At 30.0% G+C, this 27,160-nt stretch overlaps 1 protein-coding gene and 1 long non-coding RNA gene across 6 annotated transcripts in view; one reads left to right on the top strand and one right to left on the bottom strand.

The window, feature by feature from the left end:
• LOC121132531 (potassium voltage-gated channel protein Shab) overlaps positions 1-27,160 on the top strand; it is a 72,368-nt gene that overhangs the window by 33,976 nt on the left and 11,232 nt on the right. For 3 of the 5 annotated variants that reach the window (XM_071894179.1, XM_071894183.1, XM_071894181.1), the window contains exon 2: positions 17,092-18,227. In XM_071894179.1, the coding sequence (XP_071750280.1) occupies positions 17,994-18,227 (234 nt within the window). In that variant the 5' untranslated portion in view covers positions 17,092-17,993. Of the gene's footprint in view, positions 1-16,173; positions 16,536-16,962; positions 16,982-17,091; positions 18,228-27,160 lie in introns of those variants that run through there. The other 2 variants (XM_071894180.1, XM_071894182.1) reach the window with 2 other exon arrangements.
• LOC139907703 (uncharacterized) lies at positions 13,878-16,798 on the bottom strand. Its single transcript, XR_011784439.1, has 4 exons — positions 16,422-16,798; positions 14,843-16,024; positions 14,651-14,790; positions 13,878-14,588 (listed from the first exon to the last, which is right to left on the bottom strand). It is a non-coding gene; the product is annotated as an uncharacterized lncRNA (long non-coding RNA).

Here is a 27,160-nt window from a genome sequence, read left to right as displayed (position 1 = left end):
TCCCGTTCGGATACTTGTTCAAAATTTAGCACCGGCAGGGTCGTTAAAATTTTGTGACCAATAAATCCCTAATATATAAATAATCAGTCATTTGACAATTTATTATTCTAAATTTACTCATTGATATGATATATTAAATAAAGAAAATATACTGAATCATGCATTGCTTTATTTTAACTTAAAGTATACAAATAAAATACAAAAAGATTATAGGAAAGAAAGAAAGATTAACTTTCGTTTTAAGAAATAGAAAAATTATTTTATTTTTAGATATGGTGCGTCAACATAAAAATAATCAGTACAGTAATAAAAAGTACAGGTGTGCGCGTCTACAACTGAACACTCCTTTAAATTTTACGCCATGTGCATATTCGTGATTTTATTGAGTTGTAACCGGTTTATACTTCGAGACTAGGGTCTTGACTAGTTATAAATAAAACTCTAGCAAAATCTAAATAGCAACAGTGAAACAACAACCGATAATATGAAGAGACGTCGAGTCGCAATTTTGGAACTTTCCGCGCGGGGAAAAACTCCCACTGAAATTGCCAAGGTTCTGAACTGCAGCCGCACCACCGTTTGCAGCGTGGTAGCCAAATGGACTCATGAGGCGACACCAATATCTAAGTTAAGGCCTCGAATGTCGGAAGAAATGGTTGCTGCTGTGAAAAAGTATCTCGAGGACAAGAGAGGCAAGATCACCGTCGGCGGCCTCTTCAGGGAGTTCAATTTCAGTAGAAGGGCCATGGACCGGCTAATTAAGAAAGATCTTGGTCTTAGGGTCTACAAGAGAACCCCTCATCAAGCCCTTAAGCCTGTAGACAAGGAAAAACGCCTCGCAAGGTCGAAGATTCTTCTCAACAAGCTTAAGAAAAAGCCAGCTGATGTCGTCGTTTTGTTCAGTGATGAGACACCCTTCAGCCTGGGCGAGATCGTAGCCAATGACACCGGATTTTATCTGGCAGAGTCTTTCGGTACCAGGGATGATGACGTGGTGCATGTGGGTAAACAAAGGCACTTCCCCAACCTCCAGGTCCTGGCTGTTGGTGCGTCCGATGGTCAGAAATGTGATCTCATCTTCTTGGAGGACCACGAGAGGCTTAACTCCAAGATGTACTGTTAATACTCGAAGGACAAAGTGTTCCCTTGGGTCAGGGCTACTTACGGGGACAGGTGGTGGTGGCAGCAGCCACACTAGCATCTTTACCAAAGAGTTCCTTCAGATAAAGTTTTAGACGCGCACACAAGAATAACTTAAAGATAGAAACTGACGATTATTTATATAAGACATGTAATTCTAGATACCTGGAATAAAGACGGCATTTTTCGTCAACTTTTATTTTATGTCTACATTAATGAATAAAAGTAATATAGGGGCTAAATATATTTTGTTAACCTTTAAAAAAAGTGAAAATACAAATTTCCGCAAATATTGGTATTCCTCATATTTTTTAATACAAATTATAATACTAACAATTACTACAATAAATAACTCAGAACAAAAATAATAAATATAACGATATATTTAAGAACATTTTGACGATAATTTTTTACATTTTCTTTTAGTTATTGATTCTTTGGAATTTGTTGGCCGCTTTGCAATATGAATACAGTTATTAGTTTCTTTTGTTTAATTTTTGGCAAAAATATTGAGCATTTTCCTCGAAAAAAAATTGAAAACATTTTGAGACTAATGACCATTAAAACATTTACTTATTAGTAAGCTAGAAAAACTAGAATCTTTAAATAAAGCGTAACATATTTCACTGAAGAGAACTCCATAATTATTATTGCCCATAAGAATATAATTTACTTCATTATTATTTGATATCAGATTAAAAATTCTCAAAGCTGTTGTCCCATGGTAAAAGAAAGCTCTGTTGGAGTGTATAGCCCGCCTCAATTGACCAAATCAAGAAAATTAGATCTTCTTTTGTTCAGTTCATCATTAGTTAAACTTTAAGCAAATATAATAGGAGCATCCTTCGAAGAAACTAGCATCGAATTGCAGCTATCACATTTCAATTTTTTTGAAAGAGATCTATATAGATAGCCAGATATTTAAAAAAAATGAGAGCTTCATCACTATTTTCTTCTTTTATACTGACTTCACAGTCTTGAAGAAAATTAAGGATACTATCTAGATCCTTGGAATACGAATTTTGAGCTTTAAATGACACATCTTTATCTTTGCCAATTTGCTTGATTTGATTTATACTGAAAGAATTAAATCGGGCATGGGATAGAATTCGTATCTTTTTTCAGCTTCAATAATCTGACGTACTGAAACAAAAGTAATTAGCACCCAATAACTGCCTATACAAGCTAAAGCTTGCTTCTAGAAAATCACTTCGGAATTGTCCCAAGAAAAATCTATTTAAAACTACATTCTTGAATTAAATATAAAGTTATTCCAGTAAATGATCTAGTTGAGAGCTCAAGAGCTGCAAATGTTTCCGATGTTAACCCCATCTTGATATCTTTGCTTTCAATTTTCCACTGAGTTAACCGCGTCAAAAAATCTTTAAAAGCTCATAATTCTCATGGTTTAAAGTTAATGGTTCCTTAGAAGAATCACGTTTACGTGTGCTAGTATTTGGTGTCCTACAATTCACAATATTCCAGTATTTTCTAATTAAAGTTAAGAAGTTTTTGGTGTCTAACCATTCAGGATTATTTAACGAGTAATAATTAAATGCTCCAATAGTACGTTCATGAAATATAGAATCCGTTAGTCGAACATTTTTTATTTTTCAATTGAAGATGGGAACAAAGCTTTATCGTGAAGTTTGTGAGCGAACTTAGCTGCCTTTGTTTCCTCAATTTTGTATAATTCGATGTGATGATACAAATTTGGAAATCCTATTTCGAGATCCATAAATTTTGGGTATTTGAATTTTTTTCTTCTTTGAAAGCAGTTTTTAAAATTATGAGTGCTATCAAAAATAAGGAATATTAGTTTTTCTTGACATGCTGGGGTTCGAATTGATTCATTCCAAATTTTGTTATTCAACTTAGAAAAAAACATTTTTCCGTTTGGAGCGGCTTATCTACTGATACTCCAATTATGTTATAACCAATGTCTTCTAAACCATGAATCATTGGTAGAATTATTTGATATTACATTTCTGATGAAAGATTTTTTATGGGAAATAAAGCTACTGTGTCTCTATATTCAGAACAACAATGCTTCACCATAAAAACCAAAAGAGTTTCTGTAATTTCGTTTTACCGAGTCCAAATATTTTTCAAACAGAAAATTTAGTTCTTTGAGCTGTATATACTTTATCAACCATGAGGATGACCTTTCTTTCTTGCCAAGAATATTTTTCAGGTCTGCATTTCAAATAATTGATAGTAGATGCAGAGAAGCCTTTGTCTAACTAAAGCCTTTGGACAAACTTGACAATTATCCTGATGAAGGTACAATGATGTTCTCAGACGTAAGCATTTGGAGGTACAAAGACAGTGATGTGACCAAAAAGTTGGGAGAATATCTTCTTTCATTTGGAGGGGCATTCAAATTTTTTAATTGTTCAAGAATGAATAGTTGCTTGTTTTTGTTGGAATCGGCAAGCATTGTTTCAGATTCTTCTATCAATTTAGAAAAATTGTCCAATATCACAGATTCCCTATCTTCAACAGGTAAAATGTCCAAACTTCTCGAATGACTCACAATATTGAGAAGCAAAGATACCAAAGTTATCATTGACAATGAAGTAATATGACTGATACAGTTCTGATACTCAATATGTTTTCATTATACAACTCAAAGGAAAGATTTGAGCTCACAGTAGTACATTTGACACTAACTGGTATATTTTTGTCAATAATTGAATATATTGAAATACGTTCTTCATATCCTCTGATGAAAGTATTTGAAGGTATTTTTTGGAATAGAAGCTTATTCTTCAAACCTTGAAACGTAGCTATTTATCATCCTCAAAAAGGTCTTCTCGTTGATTAATATTCGAGAGTTTTCCAAGCTTCTTCGACATGAAGACAAGGCTTTTGATGATCTCCTTTTTTTTTTTTTTTTAGAAATATAGGATGGAAGATTAGGGAATATAGAAGGAATAGTTTCAGGTGACAGATACACCTGATTAAGAGTCCCATCATCACAATTTTTTATATATTTTCTCTTGATATCTTGGGTGTTTTTAATGCAATCTTGTGGATTAAAGTGAAGAGAACACTCTAGAGAATTTGTTGAAGGATCCTATGATTCTTTTGGAATGGCTCGCATCCAGGCTCCTTTTACAGATTCTTTTTAGAAAATGAATGGTTTGTAATCTTCTCTAAATGACCTTCATTTTTAATGCCACTTACATAGTAGTACACATCATCTATTCGGCATGCTCAGATCTAAAAATAAGGAATTAAGCCTTTAATTAGAAGCACAGGTAGGGAAATGTCCACATCGCCATTGAAGTGGCTGTTAGGCTATTTTGTATTTAAAGATTTCCTTTTATACAAACAGTGTTATGTTTCTTATCACATTAATTATAAAAGGCGTTTAAGATTCAAGACTAGTACATGGTATTACCACATTCAATCAAAATTTTAATTACATTTTTTTTACGTACCACGGATATTGTTGAATGTGTTTGTTTGCAAATAATTACAAACGAAAAATGTATTTAAATACGAATTATAACTACAAAATCACCACAATGACTAATCATTATAATTTATAGTTGTATAAAGCTTATAAAAGAATATTACTCATTTGGGGGAAGAAAAACATGACGTCGTTGCACTTTCATGTATAAGAATACAAATGTAATTCAAACTCTATTTTGAGAAAAATCATTCTAGCTTGCCTTTGTGTTGACGGGTCACACGTTCAAACAAATTAAAGGTTTTTTTTTCCTTTAGGACTTTTAATTTAATACAAATATATAACTTTTTTTATGAAAAGTTATATGTAAATTATTTTGTATAATAACAAAATGCAAGTAAAAAATTAATTAGACAAAATGATACTATTTATATTTTTTGAACAAATTACCATACTCAAACACTTACATTTTAAATATAAGCTTTTATTTGCATTTTAATTAATACTTAAATTTGCTTTTCTAAAAAAGTGTAAGATTGTGTGAGGTAATTTTATATCTTCATCACTCAATAAGTTGCTTTTTTAAAGTAAAAATGAAGAAACATAATTTTTATTTATTGTAAAAGTACCGTAAATGATTAATTTTACAAATAAGAAATCATTACACAACTCAATAAAGAATCTTTAAAAATTCATTTCTTTTATACTAACCACGAAAAGTTTTTCTATATATGTGTGTGTATGTACAATATTTAGTGATTTTCGAGGGTATTTTAGAGCAGTGTAGATACTTGATCAAAGAAATAACAATACAATGGAGTGGTGGCGGCATATTAAAATAAAGAGAGTTTATGTAGTGATGAAAATTAGGGGATTTAAAAAAAAACAAACCTCAAATTTACATGATAATCCTGACAGTTGGAAGAATGCTTTGAAAGAGAGCAGCTTAGCTGCTTTGATGTTACATTAGATCAGCTACAATCATCTGTGACGAAAGGAGAAGTGGAAAAAGGAAGTAAACAAGGACATTGGCGAGAATGACTCCAATGTTGTTCGTCAATTCTACAGAGATTCGAACATGCTCCGCAATAAATCCTCAAGGTAACTCTACGTCTTTTGTGAGTACACAAGAATGTTCAATCCGTTATTGAATATAATCCAAAGTAATACAATTCGTTCTTCAGATTACCAATTCAAAAAAAACAAAAACGGACAAGCAAAAAACTCCTAAGTATATGTATATAAACCGTACGTAAAAGAGAGAAAAAATATTGTAGGCGATTAAGTCAGCTCATATATACATCTTTATACTGTATAAATATGAGATGATAGCTCATTTTTAACAACGAGCGTGTATCTCATAATCTCATATTCAGAGGAGGTAGTTGCAAACTGAAAATTATTTTTTTATTTTTCAAAGCTGGTATCATTATACTTTAATTATTGAAGACAAAACATAAATATATAGGTAAAGTAATAATCACTTTGTATCCTCATAAGAGACGGAGAGTAAAATGGTGGTTTGCTCGGGAATTATAAGTGCAAGTCCCAATTGCACTCGGAGTAGAATTGAGGATCGACATTGCAGTAGTTCCAGCCTATATGTCCTTACTATATAAGGAGTGGAATTTGTGTTTATTTCCTTCTTCTCATCTCTACTTGCAGCTATTCTAATAAAACGTCATGACGTCTATCTTCCCAAACATTCCACAAATAGTCAGGGTGATTCATTTTCGGCTTGTTTTATTTAAACTTACTTGCAGGACTTATTTTATTCAGAGTGCATTCATTTGCGCAACATTTACATCAGCGAGTGGCATCATAGCAACATTCATTTGAGCAAGTATTTATTTTGGCGAGCTTATTTTCAGCATCTTTCATTCCAGCGACATTTTCATATAATAAATATGATAAGATGAATTACGATATTACTCAACGTCTTCACTCACCAAAGCGTTGTTCAAAATCAAATCAGAGAAGTCCGGTTGGAGCTACTGAGGCCTTTATTGGATTTTGTCTCAACTCTGTAATCTTCTTGTGTGGGATTTCTAGAATTGTTAATTTAATGTATCATACCGACTGATGGGAACAAAACCAGATTTTGAAAAAAACACCCAACACTCAGCTACTATGGCGTCAATTTTAAAAGCGTGGTGGAAGTGAACCATTGTATAACATTAAGTGAACCGTTGATTCATGAACCATTTCTTACTTGATTCAAAACTATAGATATTTTATTCTTCTTAAGATAACTACGCCCTGGCTAATCACGTAATATTACTTTTTTTTTATTTAACTGTTATTATAGTTCTTTCATGATTCGAAAGTAACAATAATAATTTGTTGGATTTTATCTTCAATATTAATAAAGAAAATTTAAATCAATACAGAAAATCTAAATCGATAAACCAAATCTATATTATTAGATTAATAAGTGTCTGTTCGTCAACGTCTAATGACTCCGGCAATTCTGGATACTCCCGGTATTATAATTATAATACTACTTGACAGATGAATTATGAATCTGTTACCAAGGTTGTGCCTTTATTGGTCTAGTGGTTCTAACGGTTCAAGCAGTTCCAATTCTTGAACCGGAACCGACAAAATCGAACCGAGACCGTAATATATTGCTTATTAGTCTCAATTTTTGTGCTTATTTTGGTTTGCTGTATTTCTTGGTATATTTATAACTTTTTAATATTCCATCTGCATAATTTGATGGTAACGAAACAATTCGTTACTTTTATTTCATCACGCAACCTAGGATCCGAAAGAGGAACTTCATGAATGATTTAAACTAACTTGTAGTTAGACTAATAAGTAAACCATCTTCCAGTGCTACCCCCTCCCCTCTTGCCCCCCCCCTTGGAAAACCATTGTCTTAAGCAACTTCATTTTTCGGGGGGTCTATGTCATCTGTGTATAATGTAGCTGTGTCCCTGTTTGTTTCTAATATCATTTCCTGGGGCCTAACTTTCTAGCATCGTCTCTTGTTTTAAGTGCCTTTTACCAACCTGAGTCTGCATAAAAAGAAACAAAACCGATAAATGACCGATAAGTGAGACCGAAACCGTTGAAATGAAAAAACCGATACAACTGCTGAGTCTGAACTGGGCACAACCTTGTCTGTTACTAGTTTTTCTCGTCAAATTAGGTTCTCCAAAATTTTATTGATCCCAAAACCACTGATATAATCATTTATGTTAACAACATTGTTTCCTTGTTTCAATTTTTTTTTAATTTTTAATAAAAAATATAATTTATTATCTGGTAGTTTTAAAAGAGTTATTGCACATAACCTCGACAAATGTTTGCTTAAAAAAATCAAATCGATATTACTCCTAAACTAGATCTTTTGGAACACATTACTCCATTTTAATTGAAAGATCAATTACTTACACTTCAAATAAATTCATTTGGCTTCTCAAAAAATGGATAAAGAATAAAAATTCGAGGTGTTATTTTCTTAGAAACAAAGTATTTAATTTTTTTTTTTTACCTTTTAAATAGTATTTTTCACAATTTTGTAGAGATATATTTTCTTTTCATACGTAATACTGATTTTTTTCTAACTCAAAAGTTGTCTTAAATCTATAAAAAAGGTAAAAATTATTTACAACCAAATTTGACAGAAAAAAAAATAATTTAATATAGAGTTTTGAATAAATTGTAAAGTTATTTTTAGATTTAGATAGAGAAAACAAAAGAATTTGAAGGATGAAAATTTTGGTAGACATGTGGATGGGATTCAAGAGACTTTTTATTCCTATATTACGAGAATATAAATGCAGTGATTGGTTGAATAAATGTAGGGAAAAAATCGATATAAGTTTTTACACAATTCCTCTAAGAGGGGATAATAATGAAAAACACGCCATGCCCCATGCATGATTATTCCGTTTGACTAGGATCTTATATTATTACTTCACCAATGAAATTGGACAAAGGTTATGTTTTTGGCCACGGTTTGATTGTGTGTGTATTAGTATGTCTATTTGTAATCATACTTACTGAAAAAAAAAGGATCAATTTTTGTGGAACTTTCTAGGAAATATATAATAATTTTACATTCCATTGTAATAGTTAATTTTATATTGAACCTGGAAACAAGATTGAATTAGAATGTAATAAGATATTTTTAATACAGTTATGAGTTAGATATGTAAGAAAAATATATAATACAAGGATTTATCTTTGATAGACCGTAAGGCTTAAGTCCTTATTTATGTTGGGCAAAATTTGACATCCAATAACAATTAACCATTTTCATTTATATTAATGAAAAAGTGTTGTTAAAAAAATTGACTGTTGAGACGGCCAAAAATGGCTGATATCAACAATACTGAATATTTCTATAGTCCAATAGTTGCAAAAGTAAATTAATTGATAATAATTTGCCATTGAGGTATACCACCAACTTAAAAAAATATATATTAGCTGCCATGGTGTAACAGTCCAGCATAAATATATATTTAAAAGAATATACCTTTCTAAGGTAAGTTTTCTTGCACCCCAAGTACAACTTAACAAGAAAGATTGGATATGGGGTTCTTTTTTACATTTGCCAATGAATTTGAAGGGATGTTATGTTTTTGCCTCGGTTTTTTTATTTTTAATCAGGATTAAGGGAAAGCTACAGATTAATTTTGTGTAAAACTATGTCAACAGTACGACACCATTAAATTTCGAGAGGTCAAGGTAAAATATAACGTTGTTTGTATAGTTTTAAATCAGGAATACGGAAAAAGTTATAAATCGATTTTGGCAAAACATTGTCCAGGAAGGTTTTATATGATAACAGTATACGACACCCTTAATTTTTAATAGTTCAAAGTCACACATAACGTTATTTTCTTATTTCTAAAGCACAATTAAGGATAAAGTTACTTATTGACTTTAAAAGAGCTTTATTTTATTTTTATATATAGTAATAGTAAGACACCATTAAATTTTTGAGACGTCAAAGGTGAATGTCACACAAAATGTTAAAAATAATTTTTGAACAAATTGAGATGTATATTTCTCAAATAAGTGTTATTAGTTGTTAGTCTTTAGGGGAAATTATTTCAAGCTGAGGTTTGCACACTAACAACTGCCCAGTCTACCTATTCAGTTTCATAATTATAAATTTTTCTAAAGGGATGTTATCTTATTCATTCATAAGTAATAATTGCACGTCAAAATGGATATTATGTATTAACAGATTATTATATTAATAAAAATTCAATTATATATTTGTACCTAGATACATATTAATATGTAACAAATCGTTATTACATATTTCAAATATGTTAGAGAAGAAATAAATATTAATCTTTCGTGACAACACATTTTTATAAAATACCAAATAACTGAAAAAAGTAGTATCATTTTTATAAATAAATATATAAAGATACTTCTTTCAAGCTGATATAATGTTTTTTAAATAATGTTATTGTTGTTAAATCTTGGAAAATGCTATGCATATATCTTGACATTGTACAAATGTTACATTAGGGGGGTTTGTTTTTAACTTTTTCCGATTGCGGCGAAATAATTGTTATAACACATGGACCGAGGAGTCCCGAGCTTCACACAAAGATGGTGCTATTCGCTTAAAATTCATTTATGTCTACCAACCTTCAAAAGACAGCGATCAAAATTTCATAACAATCAATCCGTTTTTTAATTTGTGAGTTATTGCGCAGAGTGTGAGGCTACTTTTGTTATTTTCAAAACAATGGATCAAAACCAAAATTGTATTTTAATTTTACATTGCTTCTTGATGGGAAAAAATACCTTTGACGCTAAGCAATGGCTTGAAAAGTGTTTTGGCATAAAGTAAATGAAATTTAAAACCCCATTTTAATAGGGAAAAAAACCGTGTTTTATTTGTTAAGTCCGGTACTTTTCAGCCCATGTGGTATTTTGAATAACGTAACAAAATGTTCAGCTTATATTTTGATCTTTCCTGCCTACAAAATTATGCAGGGTATACGCAGTTCATTCATTTCCTCTATTGTTATCTTTTTTTAGATTTATAAGTGTCCATCCCTGTTGGACATAGAATATAACTGTGTATTGACAACAAAATAGTTCCACTCTACGTCTGTATCTGTTACAGAATGAAGTTCTTTTATTTCTATCTTCTCATAGCCACTTCCAGATAATCTAATAATAAGTTATGACGGCTAAGCTCCTCTCCTTCTAAAAATTCTTCAAATTTTCAGGATGATCATGTTAATTTTTGGGTGTTCATTTTTTACACACCCAAAATGTCTTCAATTTACATAATGAATATTTTTTTCTCTAGGAGGGACCGTGAAACGAACCTAAGCACATTAAGTTCATAAAAATAATTTCTACGGAGAGTATTTCTTTTAAATAGTGCTTTATTTTAATCAATCTGGACTAAATTACTAATTTTTGCCTTCTTCTAAACTAACATGTCGCAGAACGATTCAATTGTGCATATATTATATTTTATTATAACATAACTTTTCGTTACTAATCATCATCGAAAAAAAAAAAAAAAAAAAAAGAAATACGGACCATCCTAATGTAAAAGTATCTATGCACATACAAATATAATTTGCAAATACAATTAAATGCATTCGAAAGAAAATTTTAAAATGTGTGTGTTGATCAAATCCCCAAAATAACTGATATTAAACAACAACGTTCCTGCTGTATACAGGGTGCAAGACAAAAAAATAGCTTTACCCGTTAACAACTTTTTGATAAATCAATTTAGGCAAATAAAACTCTGCAATATACAGATGGGGTATCCTAAACTTGTATTAGCATTTAATTACCGTTATTTTCAACTACAAGGTTTTATTAAGTAACTTTTTTTTGTTATTATTATATCATGTTTCTAAGAGTAAAACTATCAGTGGAACGAAAAGAAAAGAAACGCTTGTGCGATGTCAGATATCAGTACCGATAAGTTTGTAGAGAGCATTGTCCATACCAACTTCCTACAACATCAAGAAGTTCATTACATGCCACATACAGCAAAGAAAGCCCAAACTTATTTTGCTACAATATAGGTACCTTTTGGCTTAACTCCAGAAGGCCCAACTCCAGCCTTTACCTCAACTCTCTTGACTTTGAAGTTTACAAAGTCTGAGAGAATAATCTCTGCGACACCTTGAATTAATTTCGGATTAGTTCCGAGCTGCCATCATGATAGCGTGTTAGGTCAGAGAAACGGCTACATCGTCAAGAAATACCAATGTTTACAAGTTGTAAAAAAACTTCTGGTCACCGATATTTTTTTCACCCTATCTTTACTTGATATTTTCTTGTACATTGTATAGTGAGGCTTTTGCTTTAATCCCCATTTATTTGATTAAGATAATTTTTCAAAAACAAAAAAAAAAATCAGAAATTGTGTTTTACGTAGCATTGGGTTCGATTATTTCATGCACTAAAAAAGCTCAAATTCACTGACATTAACAGTTGCTGAACATTACTCAAACTAGTCCAAATGACATATTGTTTGAAATTTTTTTATTCGAATAATCAAAACTCGATATATTCGAGTGTTAATTAATTGTATCTCTAGTTCATCTACTTTTTTATTGATTAATTTAAAAGAATAATAAAGTAAAGCCTGCGCGTTGGCCTGTGGAGGATTTGTGTTTGAGCTAGGTGGCTATTTGTTCTTAACAATAGGAATATAGCAACTAGAGGTTGTAGTTAAAGCTTAGTATGCCATATTAAAAAGAAAAGAGAACGTGGTGGACATAAATCATACTTAAGCAAATCTCATAGTTTTTGATAATAAGATTTAATATACTTGATCAACATAATCAAAGATTAGATAGAGGAAAAAGTAATTTCGTAACCCTGCCCTCTTTTTCTTAATTAAGTACATCTTGATCATTATTTGTCACATCGGATTATTGAATAGGTGTGAATGTATGCTACAAACGCTTGTGATTGGCGGGTTCAGGCGTATTTATTGTGCGTAGAGTATAGAATAGGGTGCCAATAAAATTACTTTTTGTGAACAAGTAAAAAAAATAGGGTTCGAATGCGTTCCTTTTGATAGAAAAATATGATTCACGCAGTTTGAACAATTTTTATGAATTAAACTTATATCAAAAGTTTTTTTAAAATATTTATGATAAATTATTTTTTACGTGTCTAAAAGAACGATAAAAGTATTTAAATGAAATATAGCCATTTTGCCTGTCTGTCTGTTTCTCTGCGTATCACAACTAATGAGCAGTATGTGCAATTTGCAAATACGTATTTTTTTACGTAGATAAATAAAAAGTGTTTATTTTGATAACCTTAACTTTGGTGACCTTTTTAAGACCTTTTTTGTGGAAAACACCAGTATAGCCAATTTTTATGAAATAAATCAAAAAATTGTGTCAAACTTAAAAGTGTTGTAATGAAAATAAATAAGGAGCTAGTTTTATAAAGAAATGACCTCCAAGGTCTTTTGAGGTCTTGGACAAGGATGTGCAATATTTTAGGATTTCTTCTAATTTTTCAAAACGGTTCTAAATTTGTAAATTGAACATTTTTGAATGTAAAACCCTAACCATTCGAAAATTTAAAATAACAACAAACTTAGAATGCATAATTTATTTAAGAACAATGCGTTGTATTGACATACTACGCAGTAGATTGCTAATCTGAACAAAAGACTTGCTTGAAAAGTTACATGGAAAAAAACTCTTTTCGTTTGCATCAAGGCACCATATCATGGAATAAATTATTGGAACTGTTTTCCAAGAGTGTTTGTGTGGCACATCTTCTCCCGAAGTTCCATTTTTTTAAAGATTTAAAGACAATTAGGAATTGTTCAATAAAACGAAATATGAATACGGAATTGCAGATACAAAGTTGGCTATGTTTGTTGAAGACATAGGACAAGGCACTTTGCTAACGAACAATGATGACCATTTTGCACTTTCGTAACGAACACTTCACTCACGAACATCTTGAAAATATATTTCCAAGGGACAATAATAAGGAATTCTTAGAACTAGTGATGATTTTTCATGGTGATGTTCGTAAGCAATGAGTTAAATTTATGATATCCTGTACAATGCACCATGCCCGTTGGCTATCAAAAGTATTATATAGTTCAAAAATCTGGATGTTTAAATCTCAATTTAAATTAACTCCAAAGAGAAGAAAGAGGATTGCGAGATGTATGTGTTTTTATAGTAAGAATATATAAAATTTGGATTAATGTATACAAGGCTTCAGACGATCCTTACAACGTTACAGTAGATTTGAAAACTCACACTCCATAAAATTGTAATTCATTATGAACCATATTCTCAGAATAATAACTAATGAAACGACAAAGTAGAGTATTTTGAAATATATTTGAAATTCAAAGTTTAAAAAAGAAGGCTTAAATTAAATATAATCAACATACTAAAAGATAAACCATCATACATTTATGTTAAATATACAAAATTAAACAATTGTAATCATATAACTAATAATAACAATAAATTATAAATACAGAATACTGAAATAATAGATTGATCCAAATAATATTTCCTTGTTCTGAAATGAATTTAGTTAAATGTGTAATAACTTTAAGTCGCTAAACACAAGCCAGACGTGGAGTTTAATAAAAAAGATCATCACCCTTTTTTCCTAATGTGGAAGTTGCTATATACAATTGTGCACAGGATAGATATATCTCAATGGATGAGATCTAAATAATTATTAATAATAAAGTAAATGTCAAAATCATAAATTTAGACAATAAATATAGTAATAAAGAAAATGTTAGAATTAAATCCATCGTAAAGATTTAGTGCAAAAGCTAATTATGTAGTAATGTATGGCGATATTGCCCCTTATTAAGAGCATCAAAAAATATTTCCCTCCATTATTTATGCTTGTATAACAACATACTATTATCATGAAGGATATACACAATTGTTAATTATAATGCAACACCCAATGTAACTACCCCCGTTGTTGTGACCATTTAAACAGTTGTTTTTGCCTTTTATGAGTTTTCTTAACACCATTTCTTGGATCCCATCAACCATAGCTAATCCTTAAGTGATAAAAAAGTAATATTTATTGACTATATAATATTGGAAACCCTAATTATCATACCCAAGTCTTTAAGCGAAGAAACTAGCATCAGACAAATTAGTTGCAAACCATCTAAAGCTACTACCCCCGTTGTTGTGACCATTTAAGCAGTTGTTTTTGCCCTTTACTGAGTTGTGTATCATAATTCTTGATATGTTTAGCTAAAATAGAATCATATTTTATGGTTAGATTTAAAAAAAATTGAATACTTACTGTGAGATAGTACAAGATTCAGAGTTCCATTTCGACATTAGTAAATACTTTTTAATGATAACTTGATCGTCATTTGGTGTGGATGACTCAAAACATTTTTATATGTATTTCTATAAATGACATCAGTACCAACATCCTCCATTAATTAAATGAAGGTTCCTCGGGAAGGGATTGGTTTACCCGTGTGTTTCTCCATAAATTTTTTTAACATAGATGATTAGCAATGGATAAGGTTATATTACATGCAATAATCATCTTTGTGAGATGAAAGTTAAAGTCTGACTTGATATATTCATCATTAACTTGATTATTTAGATGAATATTCTTGCTCTTGATATGAGATGAGGATAATGAGTGGCGTGTAACTCTAGACAGGGGACTAAAGGCACATTTATATCGACAAATCCGACAAACCATCTGTTTCTCATCCGGTAAGTATTTTCCAAATTTCTGGTCCTCCATTTTCAGAAATCCAAACAGAAGGCGACGTTATTTTAGGCATTTTATTCAGTTCTCTATAGACTTTTCTATTCTTACCAAAATTATCACCCTTAATAATATGATATTAATATTGAAAAATAAAGGCGGGAATGATAACGTTTTTGATAAAAGATGTATATTATTTAATCAATGATGCCATAAGTATTTCTTCTCTTCTCCTCGCACGCTTTGTATTCTTACCAAAATTATCAACCTTAGACATGAGTCAGTGTTTTCGAACAAGCTGAGGATGATTTTGCACTGGTTCTCACTCTTTACTCGATCCAAAGGCTTGAAACCATGACAAGGAGTTATCTGGTATGTATTAAGGTTTAAGTCTTGCTTCATCAAACGGTGCATGGTGGTCTTGCTGTAGTCAAATTCACAAACAATGCCATTGACGGTCACTTTATCTCTTTTAACTTCGATGGTGCCCTTAATAAGCTCCACCTAACCTATTCTTTTGGAATTGACTTGTTATAGCTTTTGGTGTGCCTCTTGCGGTCTCCATGTACACAGTAGAATGGGTAAAACCAGCATTTTAGAAACCTGTGATGGTGATTTTCCACGTGCTGATAGCTACAAAATTATAGGTCTGCCTTGTTCCATGTTTTTGGGGTTGACACTCTTATTTCTTGGTTGTTTTTGCTTATTTTTTGTTTACAATAAGTGATTTAGGAAAACTCATTATTTTCTTATGTCCTTAAAAATATAAGTTTTAAGGTGGGTTGTGTAGTACTATTATTCTGCAAATTGAAGCTTATGAATGAAATTAAACAAATGATGGATAATTATGTTAAAACATGTTTTTTTATTTATTCAAAATCCGTAACTCTTATAAGTTTCTCAAAAAGTTCTCCATGAAACTATTTAATCTTCAAAAATGTAAAATCTAAGTTACTATCTGATTTTCATTTTTTTTTTATTGTAAATCTAATTGTGTTTAACAGTATTACTATGATAAAGTTTTAAAAAAAAATATGACGTCTAAATTCATGTTTGAACTTGTTATATACTTTTAAGTACGAAGTAGAAAAAATCCTATTATATCCAAAAAAAGGGGCTCATTTTTATTGTTATAAATGATAATTTTTACTACCTATTTTATTTTTTTTCGCTTGGATTGGAGACATCTTATCATTTAATGTACCAATGTATAAAAATTACTCCGATCCTTAAGATGGTAGAGGAAGAAGGCTGGAGAAACTTTCATGTAAGATTGAGTCACTGGGATTGGCTCCTTGTAACGTCCTCATGATATAAGGATAGGTGTAAAAATTAAGTGGCTAATCTCCAAAGTGCAAAGTTAATATACGCTGTGAAGCACAAGAACCAGGAACTCCCTTTTTGGCTTTGTAATTGCATTTCTGAAGGGATATTAATTATTAGCTCACTCTCAATTTAAGGGAAAACCTAAAACTTATCACAATATAATATTAATATACTAATATAGAGTGTTTACTATTATTTACTTGTCAGAACTCGCTCGATAAACTAAATATTATTTTAAATAGTATACGCAACCTCTTAAAAGCTGATGGCTACTAATTTGATTATAAAAATTAGTTTAAATTTTTATCAAAAATGAACATTTAATAATTTTTGCTATATCTTGTTCAAATCATTTTAAGATGAGGATACATTTTTTCTCGACGTCTTGTATTTAAAAAAATATTTTTCTCCTTATAATTAATATTTATGAGTGCAAAAATGTTGCACTTGATTATTTAGTATAATACATTATATATCTTTTTTTTCTTTTTTTATAGTGCATTGGCGATTAAATTAGAAGGAAATGAGTGATCCCTCAGGGGATAAAGAGGATGAAAAGAGCCAAACAAGGGCCGAATCCACTGCATCTATTCAATCAATTCATCTCACAGCAACCACTGCCCCTAACATGAACTCAAAAAATTTGAATCCTTCTTCCTCCTCCTCCACTAAAGAAGAGAATAAGGATTCGGTGAATGATAATGACTTTTTTGATCTTTCGTCAGATCGACAAATTCGCCTTCTTTTCAACCTCATCTCCTCTCTGTCTCCTGAAGTTAAATCTAAATTAAGGAAATTAGATGATAAAATAATCAACATGTCTTCTCATATAGAGGATTTGGAACATAAAATGAGCAAATCACTTGAGAGTGCCTCTTCGGGAACAGATTCTGCAAATTCAATCTCTAGAATAAAATACACCAAGATGGCCGCGGATCCTACTGCTATATCAAAGTTCCGAAAGTTGAACAAAAGAACGATCTTAAATGTTGGAGGTGAGCGACACGAAGTGCTTTGGTCTACTTTGTCTAGATTTCCACGTTCTAGGCTAAATAAGCTCTTCAATGCAACTACTCATCAAGAAATTTTGAAGGGAAGCTAGAATATTCTTTATCCATTCATTTACTCCTCCTTTCCTTCAGACAAAAATGATTTAAATTCAATTTAATGTTTTTTTAACTTATCTCTTTATTTTCATCTTATGGAAAATTAAATTCTAAATAATGAAGGATAAAATGAATATCTGATTAACTCCTTATTTGCCCTTCAAACACAGTGCTGCGATTCTTACTCCTTAACAGACAATGAATTTTTCTTTGATCGACAGCCGCGAGGTTTTAAATCTGTTCTAAACTTTTATCGTACAGGAAGTCTTCATGTGGTCGATGAAATTTGTGTGATGGCCTTTTCTGAAGATTTAGATTATTGGGGCATCGATGAAGTGTATTTTGAATCATGTTGTCAGAATAAATTTAACGCTCGGAAGGATCATGTCATTGAAGAAATGAAAAAAGAGGCTCGTGATATTCGTAATGAAGATCAGGAAGAATGGAAAGGATCAAATAAATGTGTCAACTACCAAAAGTTTCTATGGGATCTTATGGAAAAACCTCATACTTCTCTTGCAGCAAAGGTGAGAAACTGATGTAAAAGGTGTAGAGGTTCTGTTTTAGACAGAATAATATATTTTTGATGTTAAGAGTGATCCCCATAACGGTATCTGAAAATGGAACAAAATTCCATATATACATTTTAAAGTATTTATCTCCTTGATTTCTGTATGATTATAATACAATTGGAAGGGGAAAAGTATATAATATATCTTAGTTTCATTTATAAGTAGAAGTTCATCATCCTATTGTAGTTGTAAAAACTAATTATTGGATAATATATATTTCACCATAAAATCTCCAATTTACATAATATATGTACCTCAAATGAAGAACATTTCAATTTTTCAAATAAAATTTATGGGCCTAATATTTGTTTAATTATTATTTATTTTATTGTTGAAACTTTTATTGTGAATCTATAAATAGTGTTTTTTTATGTCTGAAGCAAAATCAAAAAGCATTTTGGCATGTTCTACTGCAAAAAAAAAATATTTATTTTGAATATGTGGGGTTTCTTTTTACTCGTGATCACCTAATTTTTGGGAAAACATTTTAGATTAATTCAATCTAATTATAGAAAATGTTTTAGATTTTTTTTAACAGTTAAATTACTAATCCAGGTCACCCCACATTTAAAACATTTTTTTAAGTTCCTTTAATTGGAATATTTGATTTTTTTTTCAAGCAAGCATTTGTAAATAATTTGATTATGATTAAATTTAATTCCAAGGAGTTAAACAATCTATTGTATTTTCATTGAAATTTATATTGTATTCAGACAATCAACTATTGTTTGATAAGAAATTGTCACGTTGTGTGAATAACGAGGGTCCTTGATGCTCAAGGAACTGGTGGTGGTGAGTAATGATCCATCTATTAGACCAGTGGTTCACTTGCACAACAATGAAATTGTATCATAATCAAATCCTAAATGATAAAATTGCTAGCAATGAATTGTTTAATTATCAAATTACCCACAATCATTTTACATAACAATACTTGATTTCCTACATTGCCCGTAACATACACAAAATGCGATTTTAACAAAAACCCAGTATGTGTTATATACTATGAGAAGACAAGAAAAAATTAACGCAAATGGAATAGTATCTATTCCAAAAAATTACATTCATGTTTCATTAAGTATTTAGAGGTATTTTTTTACGATTATTTTATTTGTATCTTTGTAACAAATTTTTTTATGCCCTATCTTTTGAGCTTTTGTTTTTTAAGAGACTTAAATATACTAAACTCTCATGAGTAGAAATTGGAGTACTTTTTTATTATAAATTCTCATATTTTGGCCCACAAGCTGACTCAAAATCCTACACCTCGTATTTTGTGGAGTTTGCAAACAGAAAAGTGAATTTCTTTTAAACTGATTCTTAAAATATGCCAATATTTACATTTACTGTCTTAAAAAATAAAAAATAACTCATAATTGCATTCAATTTAAAACAATCTTAATATAATATCAAAGTATTAGATAATATTTTTAAATAAACATGAGTAATACAAAATATTAAAAATTAAGTTTAATTAATTTTTGTGTGAATAACTTAGTACTCATAAGAGATGAGAACTAAGAAGGAGAGATGAGATGATCCAGTTTTTATTCCAACGTTTTGTAAATAAATTGTTAATCTTAGAAATCTAGCTTTAAGCCTTTCATACGGGTAAAGATAGTTTTTTTTTTTGATTCCTTGCCCTTGACCAACTTTATCGATACAATCTAGTTTAGAGTGGCACGAGTAAACCTCCTTGTGGAATAAACATTGTCATATTGTGCTTTACATAATAAGCATAAAAAGTCAAAGCGATTGACACCCAGACTAAATGGTGGCCATATTATATTGTCCCAGAAAGCTATTTTGTTTGCTAAGAAGGTCTGAGTAATTTTTGCAGTGTGAGAGGGGCCCGTCTGGATGAAAGACGACGTTGCATTCGGGGAAATCTGATTGTACACAGGAAGTAGATTGGCCTTCAAAAAGTAGGTGCGCTGAGGGCCTGTAAACCTCCGGGACGCTACAATACCTAGCGCTATGGCTGATGCAGAGTTTTTGATGGGGTCACCCTTCCAAGGTCCTCCTTGATTTACCCAAAGCTGGCATAATGGTCATCACTATGATTTTAGACCTCTATTGGAGTGTGACCCGTAGGAAGAAGGGTTCATCAACTCTTCTTCGTGCGGGGCAGACACCATATGCCTTGAATCTCGGTGCAATGACTTTCCTCGTCCGGTTTAAAAAAATTAAAATCATATGGTGTTTAATATATGTGGTTACCTATACAATTACAGACAGTTATCATTTCCTCACATACATAGAGCCCTCAAATCAATGTAAGACATGCGTATTTCTAGTTTCCATCCAGTAGAAGTTATCTGAACATTTGCATGTGCTCATAAAAGATAAGGAGTAAGCATGATAATTTCTGCAGAGATTTGATAGTTTGTCCTTTTAGGACTCAGAATAGAATTGACGATCGGCATCGTGGTAAATTTTTTATACCATATCATTAATTATGACAAGATAAATAAAAAATCAGTACATACTACCGGCTTCAAAAAATAAATTCAAATCAAAATTGATCTTTAACTTAATATTTTATAACCAAATATTCTATAATTTTTATAATTTTATTTATTTATGCTTTAAATAATATTTATTACCTTTTACAAAGCTTTAAAAAAAAAGATTTAATATTTAGGGAAAGGGTGGGAAAATTAAATTTTAGCTCAACTTTTTTGGATAGAAAAAAGATCTTTTAATCACTCCGAAAAAAAATATCTGGCCGTTCCCCTCCCATAAAAGAAAATGTTTTTTTCTTCAAAATGAAAAATAAGAATTACAATCATATGTAACACTTAGAAAAATGAACTTTAATGAAACTTTTGAAATTCAATAGCATAACTTTAAAATTGAAATTTCTGAAGTTCAGCAACATAACTTTATAATTCAAACTGCTGAATCCCTTTAGAAATAGAGAATATCGAAAATGATTAAAAGTCATTTTCAAATATCTGAAGGGTTAAAAAGAAATCCTTTGAGGACTGAAACTTTACATATATTACTTTTTCATCTTTAAAATACAACAGAAAATTGAATTAACATGTCCTTCAAAAAATTAAAGTCCTTAGTACACACGTTAAAAGCCATAATTAGAAAAAATCGACCTTATTGTGAACTTTGACCTTTTATATGACCTTATAACTGTACTTTATCAACGTAAAATACTATATAACTATTGCCTTACGCATAAAAATGCTTTAATGATGACAACATTCGTGAGTTTCTTCTTATTTTTCAGTCAAAAATCAAGAAAAGAAAAATATTCTAAAGTTTTTTACTTAATATTATATATAAATCCTAATATTTCATTTACAAATTTGAGGCTTAGTATTCAAATTTGTGGGATGTGTTAAGATACTCAATACTGTTAGAGATATAGCGTATAAACTTCAATTCATTTAAGAGTCTTTGATATAGCCTTTCAAATAAATTCTTTCAATAATTTTTTTAAATTTTGAAAATCAATTTTGGCTATTTAAAGGGTAACATAATTCAGAGTAAACCGAAATGCTAGCTAAAAATAATTTGTTGATAGAAGTCGACGATAATTCATCGAAGTGTTGAAATGTAATCCACACTCAATTTTGAGAAAAATAATTCTAGCCAACTTCTATTTTTCTCTTTGTATATTAATGAGTTAGTTATTGGAGGTTTTCAGGAAAACGATGTTTATCCACAAACATGTAGATCAAACAATTTTCTGCTTCAATTTGAATGTAAGAGCAGCAGTATATGTTTTGCCTCGTAATCTAAATGATTTCTTGTTTCTCTCAAAATCATAGACACTACAAAATAAAGTTTTAGCAATTTTCAGGGAGACCACACAAAGTCTTAACACTGGTTTTGTACCCTTTAAGAGGAGTTCAATGCTTGTTTTGGTCTCCAAGGGGCACATTGAACGCAAAATACACTCTCTTGACAAGGTCAATAACGTTGCACCTCTGACTCTTTCAAGCAGAGCTTCCAACATGTAGTAAAATATATTTAGATATTTTAAAAACATTCTTCTGCGAGATGTCAGAGGAGAAAGAATAGGAATATTACGTCTTGAGCATTGACGTATGTACAGGGTGCACATTGCACAACCTGTCTATGCCACCACATTGTCGGTGTCTCTTGAGCAAACAGGGGCACTTATGCAATTGATTTTTTTAGCTTTTTTGTTAGATAGCTTGTTCCAACCTGCACCAATGGAATCCATTAATGAATTATTTGTCCCAAATATTTGGAGAATATATTGGAATCCGCGTCGGGAGCAAAAACATAAAAATTACTCTCACTCTCGGACTCAGTGAGACAATCATGGATATGCCTGTCGTCATGCAAACAAAGTTCCTAGGCCACATCATGATGTTTGGGGTGGGTAGTACCCACGGCCACGTCATACCTCCTAATGCATACCCCAAGGCCTCAGGATGAACCTTGATTCCTACTTGGATGTGTTAGAGACCAAGGACATGGTTTCCCATGGGAGGCCTTACATGTGGTACTAGGACTCGGTTCCCTGCCACACTTCCAAAAAACATACTCTTAAATGGCTCCAAGAACATTTTGACGCCTTCATAATGCCGGACTTTTAGCCTCTAAACTTACCAGATCTGAATCTGAAGTTTTTTTTTGTGGATTGGGATCGAACATAACCTTACCGAACCGCATGCAATACCAAAGACGAACTTATCAGGCGAATCAAGAAGGAATTTCAGGATTTGCCAAGGGACCAAGTGGCGAATCCCCAATCCAGTTTTTGTCTCCCTGAAGCTGAAGGTGATTTTTTTAAAGACCTTTTAAAACCTTACTAAATTTGGTTTTATTTTTTAATTTCATAACTAGTTGGAGAGGAAATTGTGCTTGAAAAAAAATCATTTTATAGGCACAGATAGCTTCCACACCCTTTATATATAAATATCATTATTGTGTGTAGTTCGATATATGTATACCATTAAAAACAATTGAGTTCAAATAAAAAAAGTTATTTTCTTGTTTATTGGCAGACTGAATTAAAAATAAACCATACCACCCGTCCCTTTTTCAGACACTAATTAATAAAAAGATTAAGTTTCCCTGAAATTTATGAAAATGGAATTATTACCGATAGGTCATAAACATGTTGTGATAGAGAAAGTATAAGACTAAATTTGAGTTTAGGAACTTCCCATTAGTATCAAACTATTTTTTTATTTTAAATCAGTGTTATTTTATAAATTTATTTTTGCTTATGACTCAATAATGTTAAAAAATCAATTTGCAACTGAAAAATATTATTTTGTAAATGAAAACGTAATTAGAAGACTTCAAATAAGTTTATTTAGCCAAAAAACAAACGATACTAAAGATGTTACTAATTTTCAAACAAACCCTAAAAATACGGGTGGAGGGGGGTTACCATTAAAATTAAATTTTATCAGAATTGGATGATTGCATATAACATAAAATTAAATTTTATTAACTTTTTGGACAAAAAAATCAATTTTATAAAAATATACTTATATATTGTGTAAAGCAAATTTTTAAGTGTTTTTAACTTTTTATTGGTTTAAGTAAACTTTTGCATCACAAAAATTAACTTATTCATTCTAATATTTTATATTTGTTTCAAATATGTGCTTATAATTTATATGAAATACTCCAATCTTAAGAAAATGCAATTTAAATATTAAAAAAAGAACCATACTTAAAGGTTTTTGCTTGGAAAGGAATAATACCTATGTGTATATATGATTATATTTAAATCATAATGAATAAAATTGGAGCTACTAAAAGTGATTAGTCATAGAAGGACTAGTTAAGTAGCAATATAAATTTGGAAATATTTTTTTAAAACATAAATTTATCAACGGTATGAACTGTTTATTTTTTATTTTTGATAATTAATGTTATTGCATAAAAAAGGAGATAAATATATTCAAATATAATTAGATAAACAATTGAGTTACTTTATGAACAACTTATTGATTCTTTCCTCATTAAAATTAAGTTCACATCAAGAATACAGCTAAATTAGAACTTCCCGAAGCTAATAATCTTGATTAAAATTATATTGATAAACTTTTAAAAATTTTGAATATATTATTCTTTAAGCTATGAGTCTTTTAATAGAAAGCACCTATTTTCAACTTAAAAAAAAAACTTGAGTAATGACACAGGCATTTTTAAAATTTTTGAGCATTAGACATTGAAATATATTTACAAAACTTATCCCTATCTTCAACATCTAATACTTAAAAAGCTTTGAATCTTTAAAATAGCTAACATTAACAAATATTTAATTTATTATTTTCCGAAGTCCATGAGTTTAATAAAGAAATATACTCTTTACTGTGGATTGTAATATCTTACAATGATTTTAAAAAGGAATTGTCTGCTTTTGTTTGAAAAAGAATAATAACTCTTTTTAAAATTGTTTTTCCGTCAATAGAAAATATAGTTAAAGCATAAATAAATCAAATTTAAATTATAAAAGAGTATTTGGTTATAAAAGGTTTAGTAAAGCAGCAGTATCGATTTCCATATATATCTTTTTGAAGCAGAAAGTTAACGAATTTATGTGCTGAATTATTTAAAATATTGTGATATTGAAATATAGTGTACAAAAAAGGAAATAAATATATCCAAACCCTAATAGATAAACAATGGAAATTTATTCCTCAAATAAATTAATTCAAAATAGACATTGAAGGTGAGCTAGACCATCTTTGACCAAATTCTTTTTTGTAAATAAACTCCTAATGAAAATGACCTTACTTTTAAAATTTCTGAAAATATTTTTCTTGAAGATATGAATGCCTTTGCATCAAAAGCACTTGTTTTCAACTTTAAACCAAGAATACTCGGGGGTTGTAAACATGGCAAATGTAAAAATGTTTTTAGAATTTTAAAATATTAGGCTTTGAAATATAAAAGATAATTAATTTATTCCTATCTTCAACACAATTGGCTTAAAAAACTTTGAATCTTAAAAATAACCAAAAATAACAATGACTTAATGATTTTTTTCTGAAAAGCTATAGATCTAATAGAGAAATATGGGCGTATTTTGACTCAAGGGTTCAAAATGTGCCAAAAAAATGTGATTGTGTTAAATAGTGTTTTTAATCATTTAAGTAAATTATTTTAGCGTACACAACCGGGTTTTTTTTTTAGGCAAAAGCCTAAAATTAACTTGGTTTTTTAACCTATAGATTACATTTTCTCAAACTTGGATGATTGCATATAAAATATTAGCATAAATTTGTAACTAACGTACTAGTTTGCAAAGAAAACGTGGATATATATGATAATTATTGATAATTTAAAAAAGTTAGCTCAAACCTATAAAAAGTGTAAAATATTGGAAAAATCCAAACTGAAAGCTCTTATTGCCAGTAAAATAATCACTGTTATCATCTTAGCTATTGCAAGATATGCTGTCTTCTCTATGTTGAATCCGGACACATCTGATTCTGGATGGAAATATGGTGCTGATGTTATTATGTATTACCTTTTATTAGTCATCACATTGTATTTCTACACTTTAAAGATTTTATAATGCTTTTAAAAAGAAGAAAAATACTTTGAGTACTATTGGTACTCACGTGCTGATCTACGTATTGTATTTTATTCTTATTCGATCATATTTTTATTTTGGTTGTATGTTTGTATGATTTGTCTTTCAAATTTTGTAATTTGATATATTTGTTTAAGTTATTAATTCTTTGTGGTAGATTTATAATGATTAACTTGGTTTTTAATGGGACAATTTATAAACTGAAATGTTTATTTATGTCATATATAAATAAAAAAAAACCAGATTCAACATGAACAAACATCAATTTGTCAAGTTTCACCATAATTAAATATGTTATGATGAAGATTTATTTTGTTGACTTGTATTAAGGAATAAAAAAAAGGAAGTAATTCTATACAAATTAAACGTTATATAGATTCTTTGATGTTGTTTTTTCGGGTCAACACAGATTATTACAAATGTCACTTTAAAAACTCCTTAAAATGATAAAAAAGTTTTAAGTATTTATAGTAATTTTAAGTATTTTTATGAAACGAAAGATCAAGTATCCACTCTTTAATTATTTTAAAAAACAATGTTGCATTTATTTTTTTCGGTTTAAAAAAGATTCGTTTCCAGACAAGGAAGAAATGTGCGAAATCCAAGAGGGGTAAAAATTTTGTTAAATCTTCTTCTTAAATTGTACAACTTGTTTTTAAAAATTTGCAACTTGTCCAAGCGGATTGTACAAGTTAATTACAAGTAGCGACATTGTCAAATTATTTCACTATAGAAACCATTTTCATAAAAGGGATAAATTTCTCCGTTTTTCCTTAGGAAATGTTTCCGTGTAAATGGGGGCATAAATAAATTCCTTTTATTCCTTATTTTCGGAAAAATTAAGTACTATTTATGTATGAATATAACCTTTAAAAAAAGAGAATTTTATTACATTAACATTGATTTTTCTCAAGATTGAGTGATATTTCAAGAAATAAAATAAAATTTTGAGTCTGCATCAATTGTTATTAAAATCTACAAATATTTCGGACTTATTCTGTATTTTTTATTTTCAAAACATGTGCTTAACTTATAAAAAAAATTCCTACTTTATAAATTTGAATTAATATTACGTAATATGTATTCGTAATTAAAGTGTTAATAATCACTATAATTAAGGATCATAAAATTCGACAATTGTTGAGCTATGAAACTGTCATCTAACTTTGAGTAAAATGTTGTTGCTATATATTTAATAATTATATGTGGATGTAATGTCAACAATTATTTTTTCTTAAGACTATGAATAGATGGGATGTTATGTTTTTTATATTTATTTAATATTTTTGCGCAAATGAATAACTATAAGCTTGTATTTCTTGTTACTATAAAAAAGTCT

Source organism: Lepeophtheirus salmonis, chromosome 2 (assembly GCF_016086655.4).
Source record: "Lepeophtheirus salmonis chromosome 2, UVic_Lsal_1.4, whole genome shotgun sequence".
NCBI lineage: Eukaryota > Metazoa > Arthropoda > Copepoda > Siphonostomatoida > Caligidae > Lepeophtheirus > Lepeophtheirus salmonis.
The sequence above is the reverse complement of the archived record's forward strand: the minus strand, read 5'-3'. Positions and strand labels throughout refer to the sequence as shown.